The 10,621-nt window shown below is 42.8% G+C and overlaps 2 protein-coding genes across 2 annotated transcripts in view; both read right to left on the reverse strand.

Moving 5' to 3' along the window:
• hivep3a (HIVEP zinc finger 3a) overlaps window positions 1-140 on the reverse strand; it is a 47,284-nt gene extending 47,144 nt beyond the window's left edge. The window contains exon 1 of the mRNA XM_038725422.1: window positions 41-140. The gene's annotated coding sequence lies outside the window, so the exon portion shown is untranslated. The remainder of the gene's footprint in view (window positions 1-40) is intronic.
• Window positions 141-3,362: 3,222 nt separating this feature from the next.
• Window positions 3,363-10,286, reverse strand: serinc2 (serine incorporator 2). Its single transcript, XM_038724938.1, has 10 exons — window positions 10,151-10,286; window positions 8,031-8,192; window positions 7,539-7,726; window positions 7,297-7,376; window positions 6,627-6,764; window positions 6,039-6,208; window positions 5,667-5,757; window positions 5,323-5,491; window positions 4,171-4,386; window positions 3,363-4,089 (listed from the first exon to the last, which is right to left on the reverse strand). Exons 1-10 carry the CDS (start codon window positions 10,187-10,189, stop codon window positions 3,951-3,953), a joined length of 1,392 nt encoding a protein of 463 aa, XP_038580866.1. The 5' UTR covers window positions 10,190-10,286; the 3' UTR covers window positions 3,363-3,950.
• Window positions 10,287-10,621: the final 335 nt, after the last annotated feature.

Genomic DNA, 10,621 nt, shown 5'->3' on the forward strand with positions numbered 1-10,621 from the left:
TAACAGTGCGTCACTGACAGCACGTATGAGTTTACATTACCTGCAGGATGCTCAACTTCTCTGCGGTGCGGCCACGGCTTCACAAGCTGCGTCAAGTCAGCCGAGGTTCATCAAGACGAAACAGGAACCTTTAAAAGATGGCGTTCAAAATAAAAGCGGAAAGGTAAGTTACGCGCTTTGGGGGTGTTGACAAAAAGCGCAACGCTACGTGGAGCTCAAATACTAAAGCAGTACATAGTATCCCTGTCTTTCAGTCCACTTCTGTTATAAATACAAACACATTCAACTTATTTTTCGGTCGGAGCTTCACCTTTTTATATACAGTCTCTGAGCTTAACTCACTGCGTCCTGATTTAGTGACCCATGGTACATTTGAGACCGGAAACGCCCTGTTTCATTTTAGCTAGCTTGATGCTGGCATCTTCAGCAACACCTCACAGTACCTCGGATAACAGTAATTATGCATATTCATCATAACACCTCTAACCGCTGATATCTGGTTCACTAACCTGTAAACTCGGGTCTGTGGCTGTAGTTTGTTGCTTCATATCAGACAGAAGTGGCTTGGTTGTTACCGGCTCATAACGTGAGTGGTCCAGTCCAGATGCGGGACGGACGGGATGAATTCTCCGGAAAGTTGATGCTGCAATTTGCCACCGCGATAGCATCATCATTGTCAGTGTACGGTAAACATTAAACAGAACATTTCCGGGCACCACTCTCAGTGAACGAAGCCCATAGCCTTAACTTGTGAAAATAAAAGGAGGAAGCATTTGTGCTCAATAAAGCAACGTTCTTTACTGCATAATGAAAAACAACGTTGGGGACATACATTACACACACACACACACACACACACAATGGAAACAAACAAAATAGCGACAAAACGCACTCTCATCACTTACAGCAATGATTATTAACGTAACGTTACAATTTATGGAATCCTATGACAAAGTATATTAATAAATGATCAAAACCTGTCTATTGTCACATTTTATTGCGCAATTATTTTGAAGATAAAATTGCCTTAATTCCGGTTTGTGTAACTTATTCGGTGTAGCTTGACACACGGTCACAGCTGGAGCGCGAGACAAACACGCTGCTGCCCAAAATCCACGCGCGCTACCTCGAGACCCCGCCCCCTTACAGTAACATTATAAAATTACGATCTTTAAGTCTAACAGGTTCATTCATTTATTATTGCTGGTTCTAAATTGTTTTTCACACACAATGTCGACTTTGTCAGTGTGGGAAAGCCTCTTCACACGCATTTAGAGCATCAGCGGACTGAAACAGTCCAATGAAACACAACACAGAAAGAGATGAATCACAAAAACTATTACTCTATCAGCCAATTCTGAATGTGGTCACATGAGAATCATAAAGAGTTGTAGCCTACTCACCAATTATTCAACAAATAGGCCCATTTGATTCTGTAATTTATTTTGGTCATTAGAATATTAACCTTTAAAATGTAAAATGTCTCCTTCTGGTATCTAGTCACACCTACAGCATATTCCAGGAAAGCTCAATCCTGACATCATTGTGGCCTCACACTTTTAAACCTGCGATTAGAGAGAGGAACATCATACAGCCGTCTAATGAAGACTAGTGGGGCCGCCTGGTGCAAACCTCCAGGGCCCCACATCGCTTGTTTTTCTACCTGGTTGCCAGGTGCTTCGAACCCTCCGAGGAAAGGAGGGGTGCGATTGCTGTTGATGATGATAGTGAAGGTCCCCCAGGGCAGGGCCCAGAATACCACCAGGCAGAGGGGAGTGTGGTGAGCCCCCACTGGGAGCATGATCCTATAACTGGCTTATGCAACTGATCAGCCTCATCCTGCATTATATAACAGCATGAGGTCAGCCTGCTGCTCACAGCTGGGCCGGGGACTACCGCCGTCCCCTAGAACAATAGGGGTCAAATCACAACTTTAGGCACAAATCTGCTGTTCAGAGATGGTCTGAGTGTGTGAAGAGAGCGCAGAGGTGTAGCAGGGGCGTCAACGTCCCTGCCTCGTTAGTGCCATTAAATGTTAAGTGCAACATGAACGAGCAGGCTGAATTCCCGGAGAGAAATTGGACCAACGACAGATTACTGACATAACCGGTCACCGTGCTAAATTAGCCTGCTTGATGTTGATGTCTGTCAACAAACACTGGCCCAGACTGATTCCAGATGCCTTTATTGGTTCATCTTTACTGTGTTATGTTATGACCAACTCATCTGCCTCTCACAAGTCAAAGGTGTTGATGATGGAATCATTATTATTTCCTTACAGCTTTATATGCCGTATTTATGACTAAATAAGTTGCCCATACCAAACAGAAAATGACTAACAAGAGCACGCTGACAGAATAATGAAGTGAAATGAACCAGCCGACTCTAAAGAATAAAAAAATAATCTTTGCTTTTATCAGGCTGTGAGGATCTAATGGTCTAATTAGTTGTCGTTTGCATTATGGGAAATTAAATATTCAGTGTTTTTGGAGCGCAACCTACAGAAGACGGAAAATTGGGATCTTTCAGTCTCTGCTGTTTTGATTTCTATTTCATCTTTCTCTCGTGAGTCTCCAAGCTATAATCCACCAACATGGTTTATGTGGTGCATTAGCAGTATTGTGAATGCATTTAATTCATCCGACCACAAAATAAATAACCGCCAAAACATATCCGATGCATATACGGCTGGTTTATCTATATGCTCATAATGCCCATAAACTGGTTTTATTTGTAATATGAAAGGCAAAAGAAGAGAATGAAAAACAAGCAGGGGAAGTCACAGTGGGTATTTCATGTTTACTAAAATATTATTTTATCCAAGCACGATTTCAGAGGCCGGGTGGCCATTTGCGGTTCTTCCCCAACACAAGCCCCGAATGAAGTATAATGAAGTGTTGTGTTCAGCCCCCCTGCTCATGCAGATCTTGTGATAGGGAAAAACACATTCCCTCTACTTTACTTGCCAAGTGAGAGAGAGTGTGAGTGTGTGTGTGTCAGTTTGTGTGTGTGTGTGTTGCACTGGGGAATCCTGCACCGAAGGAACACAATAAATCACATTTTAGCTGGATCATGTGATTTAGGGAGGGAGGGCAGTGAAGCATTTGGAAATCCTTGCAGACCACACTTTCTGACTTTGTGTTTGCCTTTATCTGAACAAAACACGGGCCAATTCCCACAGTTGTGTGTACAAAAAGAACAGATTATCAAATGGGTTTAGAAATCTTACAGCACATGTAGTATGTCCAAATAGTTTCTACATAGTCAAATCCAGCACGTCTCCTACAAAGAAGCAACCTAAACTCGGTAGTTCGGTCAACAGCCCCACCTACAGGACAGAAATATTTGATGACATTAAACAGTTTAGTATGAGCATACAGTTTATTGAGGAGTAACTTCATACTGATAACTCAACTTTTAGGATATTGAATAACTTGTGTGCAGAATATAATAAGGCACTGTTATATATAAAATGTGGACACCTTTCTATGAAACCAAACTGATTTAAAATGAACAATAAAAAAGTACAAACAACTAAACGTAAATGCAGACAAACAAAGCCAAAACATCTCTTCCCCAGCAGGACATTTTAGGTTTCATTTGGTCTTGTCCCATAAAGACATGTAGTGCTCTCAATCAGAATATTTGTAACAGCGGAGGAAAGAATAACCTGATGGGGAAAAACTGGAATGTGTGATTAAAGGTCAACACAAACAATCCCATGTTGCTGCCAAACGGCAAATTTCAATTTGAGCCACAAAAAAATGACATTAAAGGCATCACATGCGATGGCTTCACGTCAAAAACGAGGCGTATCACCATTTCATTTTCCAATTTTAAAGGTGGAGTCGCAAGCAAATCAAACAATCAAGCAGATCAACTTGAAGCTAAAGCTATCTTTCTTCAAGGTGCAAACAGCAAGAGGCTAGCGGCCACACGTACAGATGTTTTCAGCTGAAGTCTCTGTCGGGGAGCACCAGCGGGGCCACCAGGGTCCAGAGGTACAGGGCCAAGCCGAGCCAGCTGGAGCTGATCTTCACCCACACGGCCGGCATGCTGCTCTGCATGACCTGGTAGTCGGTGTCGGGCCTGATGAAGCACGAGAACAAAGTCAGAGGGAAGCCGGTGTCTGAAGGAGACCGCCAAGAACAACAGATGGTGGATACGTACATGAACCAGTTGGTGAGGGTCATCATGATGTAGAGGGAGGCCAGAAAGAGGCTGAAGTGGAAGAAGGAGTAGCTGTAGGTGACTCCCTCCTCTTCGTTGTCCATGGCCCGCCGGACTCCTTCCTCCCCCGCCGCGGCTGTGTACTCAGCGGTCAGACCCTGGACCTCCTCGGTCTGCATCAGCTTGTTCACCTGGCTGTTGTTGGAGGAGCGGATGCTGTGGCGGGTGAGAGCACAACACGTCATCTTGAAATACAGTATTCATTTGCCCTCAGTCAAAGATACTGTTAAAAGTTTCCAACCTGATCCTGAATGTTTAGATCTACTCGTGGACCTTCTGTATGCAGGAGGAGATCTGTTTGTTTTTTGGTTTATTTATATGTAAAACTGTGTTCTTGTGCTGACAACAGTCCAATCTCTCTTCTATTAATTACTAAATGAGTTGTCGTATTTCTTCTGCTAAATCAATACTCTCTTACTAAATGTTGAAAAAGCTGAGCAATGTTATCAAATTTAAACTACAGGTGCATCTCAAAAAATTACAATATCGTGAAAAGGTTCATTTCCTCCCATAATTCAAGTCAAAAAGTGAAACCTTCATATAGTCTCGATTCATACAAAGTGAAATATTCCAGGCTTTTTGTTGTTTTAATCTTGATGATTACGGTTTACGGTATTACATTATCTTACAATATTTTAAAATATTAGAATAAAGAACTAAATGTGGACCTGAGAAGAGCCTTTAATCTCTCAGTCTGGTTCAGTACGCTCAACCACCATCATGGGGAAGAGCTCTGACTTGAGAAATGTTCAGAAGACACTCGTTGACCACCTCCACGTGGAGGGTAAGGGCTGGCTGTTCGCAGAGTGCTGGATCCAAGCACATTCACAGAAGGTTGACATGAAGGTTAAAGAGTGGAAGGAAAAAGTGCCCAAGCAACATTGATGACCGCAGGATTGTCAACTTGAGGATTCAAGAACTTGGGGGAGCTTCACAAGGAGTGGACTGAGGCGGGAGTCAGTGCATCGAGAGCCGCCACGCACAGACGTGTCCAGGAAATGAACAAGTGTTGCACTCCTGGTGTCAAATAACGATCAAAGGCAAATCATGACAACATGAAAACTACAATTAGTTACAATAACATTAAAATACCTGGCATAAAGAGTACAGAACAAGAAAATGGTCAGTCCCACGATGCCCTGCGCGTCCCACCACTGCACGTTTGAAGGGGCTGGGGTAGGAGGGGCGGGTCCTGGCGCTGGAGTTGGAGGTGGACCAACAGGCTGGACCAAACTCAGTAGACTTGGGTTACACTGCCGGTCTGATGTCGGAAACACAGAGAACAATGTAAACAGCTGAAAATATGACAACTAATTAATCCAGCTACAGAGAGGTGCGCTGACACATTTTGTTATTCTGCCTCCCAAGGTCAGCTATCCTGATTCAAGTTCTGAAGAAACTACAGTTCTGTTGTGTCTCAGATTCATTGGACTTACTGGGGTTGTTGCTCATGGCTGACCAGGTGAGGTACATGGTGTAGAGGGAGATGAGGGAGGCCTGGAGCAGGCCTGAGCTGGGCTGAGCCTCCTGTGGAGACATGGGTCAGAAAATAAATCCACGTGCCATTAAAACCAAACTCTCTTCATCACTCAAGTAATTTTGCCCTCACAGAGAAAACAGAAGCTCACAGTTAGGACCAATGGTAATTCCATATTAGCTTGTCTTCTAGATCGAGCATCTCATTTCCTTACTTCTTGCTAATAAACATACATCACTGGTAGAGGATGACACGAAAGATCAGGGCACAAAATATCAACATTTAGTAGCTTTAGTCTACAGATTCCCATATTAACTTCTGTCTGCATTACCTGAACTTTGGGCAGAATGGACACGACGGACACAATGATGCAGAATATGAAGTTGAGGCTGATGAAGACTTTGTGCTCGGTGCAGTCGTTGGGTTGGGTGTAAAACACGTAGAAGAGCACGACAGCGGCGAAAGCGGCGACATAGTTGAAGATGGTGAAGGACAGCAGAGCTGCGAGGAAAAGCGCAAGCACAAAGTGGAGTCATCATGACCACACGGAACCTGACTCACATGTAGTTCGGTCAAGGACATTTTATGTAGTTTAATTGATGGATCAACACCACACTAGTGCACAGACCTGATTTCATTCCTCTGCAATGTTTTCATCACATACGCATGAACCTACTTGCAATGGACAGGTTCATCTTGTGATTATCAGTTACAATTGTAATTTGTTTTATTGTCCAGACTTTTTTACTCTGCCGTATGATTTTTGGAAAGAAAGGTGACCCAAAAATGTAAACATTACTGGCAGCCCAAGTCCTAAAATGCAGGTAGTGCCTGTCGAGACCCAATTGGTCAAACCCTTAATTTTAAACCTTTACCGAAACTTTTATTGGGATAAATGGAGGGTGTGCTGCCCGTCTACCTGCAAACCAGCACTTGGGGTTCCCGTTCTCTGCCTTCTCCAACCAGGACTGGTTCCAGGAATGGGCGAAGTCCACCAGCAGGATGAGCTGGATCAGGATGAAGATGAAGGAGCCCACCACGCCAAAGTAATACCACACTGAGACCAGACAGAAAAAAGGATTCAGGAAAGTTGTTGAGGAGGGTTTAAAACTGGGCAATGACAGAGGTGTTTAAATACAGTACAGTATGTGCCATTGTTGGTCAACATTTATCAGTTCTGGTTGTTACATGAACTGCGGCCGCGTTTTATAGTAGTACAGGTATGATACTGGAGTTTGTACTCCACTTTGGACAGATATGTGAATTATGCTTTGTTTTACTTTGAGGAAGCTACAAACTCTAATCTAATCAGTTGTACAAAAACCGAACTTTTCACCTTAGATTACACTATGAATGAAAAAAGCAGACTTTCTGATTGAGTAATAGAAAGTAGAAATCTGAGTAAGCATTCATTACCAGCTTTTCTTTTCAATCCCTAATTTACACTCAAGAGTCTGCAGCTTTGCACTTGAACCACGCAGTGTAGCATCTTCTTTGTGTGGCGGTGTGTGTGAGCTGCTGGACGGTGCAGACATCAACTGTGTCCTCACTCTGGCTAAGACACTTATTTACAGGTCTGGGCTTCTTACCTGTGTTAAAGATGCCATCTGGAATGAAGAACGCTCCCACAGTTATGCCAACCAGCACCAGGAACTTGAAGAACCAGAAACTGAGAAGAAAAAAGGTTATTTTAAGTATGTACTGAACAAGGTAGGTTCCGCCCTCAGTGCAAATCCAGTCTCAGAGATGCAGTCCCCATGTTTGGCCACCAGAGAGCAGCATGCTGTCATCCCTCATCTGTGGCGCTGAGGCTGCAGTGTACAGTACAAACCCATTTTGGATGGCGGCTCGGGGGTCCTTGCTGCTGCGCACTCGGATCATGATGATGCAGAACAGGGCGAAGAAGCAGGCCATGGCGAAGCACATGCGGTACACAGACTTGTAGCCGACAATGATGTCACAGTTCACCTTGTTCTGTACGCCAGGTATGGATGTGCCACCAACACAGAATCCTGGAATCTGAAAGCACACAAAGGAAGTAAGGATTAAATCTGGACAAATTAAACGCTTTTTGATATTGGAATCTCTTCCTTCTCTTGAAAAAATGACTGGTTGATAACAATAACCCAAGCATCCTGTCCTGCTGCTCTTCCGTATCACTGTTGCTGGGTTACAGCCTTATGAAACCAATTGTAATTATTTTCCTATTTTTTCTTGGACTGGAAATGAAATGAAAATGTAATGACACTTGGGCAACCCCAAATGATTAAATGGCCCCATGTGGCCCATTAAATCTGATCTAATCTGGTCTTATCTCATGTACCTGTTTCAGATGTTCCTCCATGCCTGGGAGAATCATAATGACAGACACCAGGGTCCCGAGCAGCAGCAGGAAGGAGAAGGCCAGCCGGCTCATGGTGGAGTTGTACGTTGACGGGCAGCATGATGACAGGAGGCAGGGGGCCGAGCCGCACAAACAGGACGCCTGGAGAAGAGACCAAGTTGAGAATTAGCAAGGCCTTCATCCAGATTCATATTTTATTAGACTCAGAGACAGGTCTCTAGGGCGCGGGATAATCAGGGTAATGCATGCATGGCCTGCAGTGAGGGGAAAAAAAACAAAAAAACAAATAACACTGTGTCTGCTGTCAGGGCAACCATCTATCACTTTCTTCCGCGTGCTTCCAGAAAAGCAGAGACAAATGATGATTGTGGCAGTAATCAGGCCGGCGATTAGAGCCGCCATCGTAACAAATCTCCCCCTCTCTCTGTTGCAGAACAGGATCACAGAGGATTCCTGCATGATTCGGTCGCAGACTGCTGAGAGGTGTGTGGAGCGATGAGGCGGAGACTGGAGCCGAGATCAGCCATCCCTCGCTAAATATGACTAGACACCGGAGTACACAGGCCTTGGGCGTAAAACACTGCTGCTGTGACGGGAAGAATCCAGCTTCCACAGTTAAGTTTACTTAAGAATATTACAAAGAACTCACAGTGATAACACAGGATATTAAAAATAACAGGGCGCATGTATAAACTGCCTTTGCACTTTTGCAAAGGTGAAAAGGACTGACAAATCTCAAAAACTGTGAAGTCTGCCACTTTGTGAAGATAATAACTTTAGGCAGGGCTGCCTAAATTGCCATTTATGCCCAGTCCCAACACTGAATCACTGCAAATATAACAAAATATAGACAAATCTTGTTAAGATATAAATTAGATCTGCCTGCTTGAAGCAAGTAACTGTGCCACACTTTCTTCCATCTTTTATACTGGGGAATATTCAGTGTCTTGGAAACTGAATTTGCCTTTATCTTCATTATGCAGCTTTTGATTTGAAGTTGACTAGGCAGCAGCTGGAGCTTTCAGATATAGCCTGGGTGTTTGGGACCTAAAATCACATTGTTTACAAAAAGATAATCTCCTTTAAATGTTTTACATTAAATAATAACCGTCTTCTAATCTGTCTTTGTTTTGTCTTCTACGTTTTTACATTTGTTCTTAACTTGCATCAATCTGTAAAGATTTGTTTTCACAAGTATTTATCAGTGTCAAACATCTCATATGTATACTGTAGTTCTACGTTGTAAAAAAATAAATAGTTTAAAAGTCAAATGGGGGTAAATCCACAACAGGGGGATCAAATGTGAATCAAGGCAGGAATGATGGACTCATGATGGGCACAACAAAGCAGGGACTCCTCCTCCAGAGAGGATGACGGAAATACCTGAGTGAAACCCGGAAATTGCGCATTTTAAGAAAACACCTTTCAGATCTAACAGACACGCGCTAGCGTTACATTTTGTTCATATAACTCGCTGACTGCAGTAAGTCAAAAACACTGAACAGACAAGTTGCCCTATAAGTAATATAATAAGTACATGTAAATAAAGTCAAAGACAGCAGAAATCTGTCAATTCACTTAAGTTAACGTTACGTTATCGCCTTAATTGAACGCCATTTTACCAAAAAAAAAAAAACAACAAACATGTTACAAGTCGGTTTTATAGTTTAAGTCGTGTTAAGTAAACATTATAACGTTAAACTTAACAAAGTAGCCCAAGGTTGTCAAATGTTTGGGTCGCTTATTTTCACAACTTTCCAACAGGGGCAAGCGGGACAAACTGAAAAACGTCAGAACAAATGTGTACAATGTCTTGGGTTATGGTTTATAGGATGCTTGCCGAATTTAACTAGTAACATGTATTCAACTATTCCGAAAAAAAATCTAAATACACATGGGACAGGCACACGCCGACAGAAGCAGTGAAGTATTTTCACAAGACGTTGTGTTGATATCTTCGACGTGACGACGTGACGTTAATGTTTGTAGTCTCGGCTGAACAACCTCGAAAACTTTAATTAGTCAATAAATGGTGTAAGTCTACGTAACGTTATATCATGTAGAAACAACACAGTCGGTAACGTTAAATGTGTACTCACACAACTGGCTAGGGAACTCAATGCCAAACAGGCACCCATGTTGTTTTATTCACGATTCCGATGAAAGTCGCGAAAGCTTAAAAAAGTTCAGGAAGAAACGGAGTCAAAATGGCAACGTCAAGTGTCAGTTAGAAAGAACAGGCGGAAATCCGGCTACTTCCTCCAAAATAAAAGCTTCGCGTCGCCGATGCATTCACACTAGGAGAATCTGATGTTATTTCAATTTATTTATTTATGCGTTTTGTGGATAAATATAACCACATGAAATACAACGAATCCGCGGATTATTATGAACTGTGTTGTTGTTCTAGACACCGTCTATGTTGACGTTCTCAGTTTTATTTTAGCAGCACATTCTCCTATACTTCCGACTTTGTTTAGGTAATTTCAGAAATATTAATCTGTGAATGTTACTTCACACAGGGTGTAACCCATTGTAGCAGTTTTCCTGTTATCCAACACCCAGACTGC

This window comes from Micropterus salmoides, unplaced genomic scaffold, assembly GCF_014851395.1.
Source record: "Micropterus salmoides isolate LMB-PRFRI ecotype aquatic unplaced genomic scaffold, ASM1485139v1 Ms_hic_scaffold_17, whole genome shotgun sequence".
Lineage (NCBI taxonomy): Eukaryota > Metazoa > Chordata > Actinopteri > Centrarchiformes > Centrarchidae > Micropterus > Micropterus salmoides.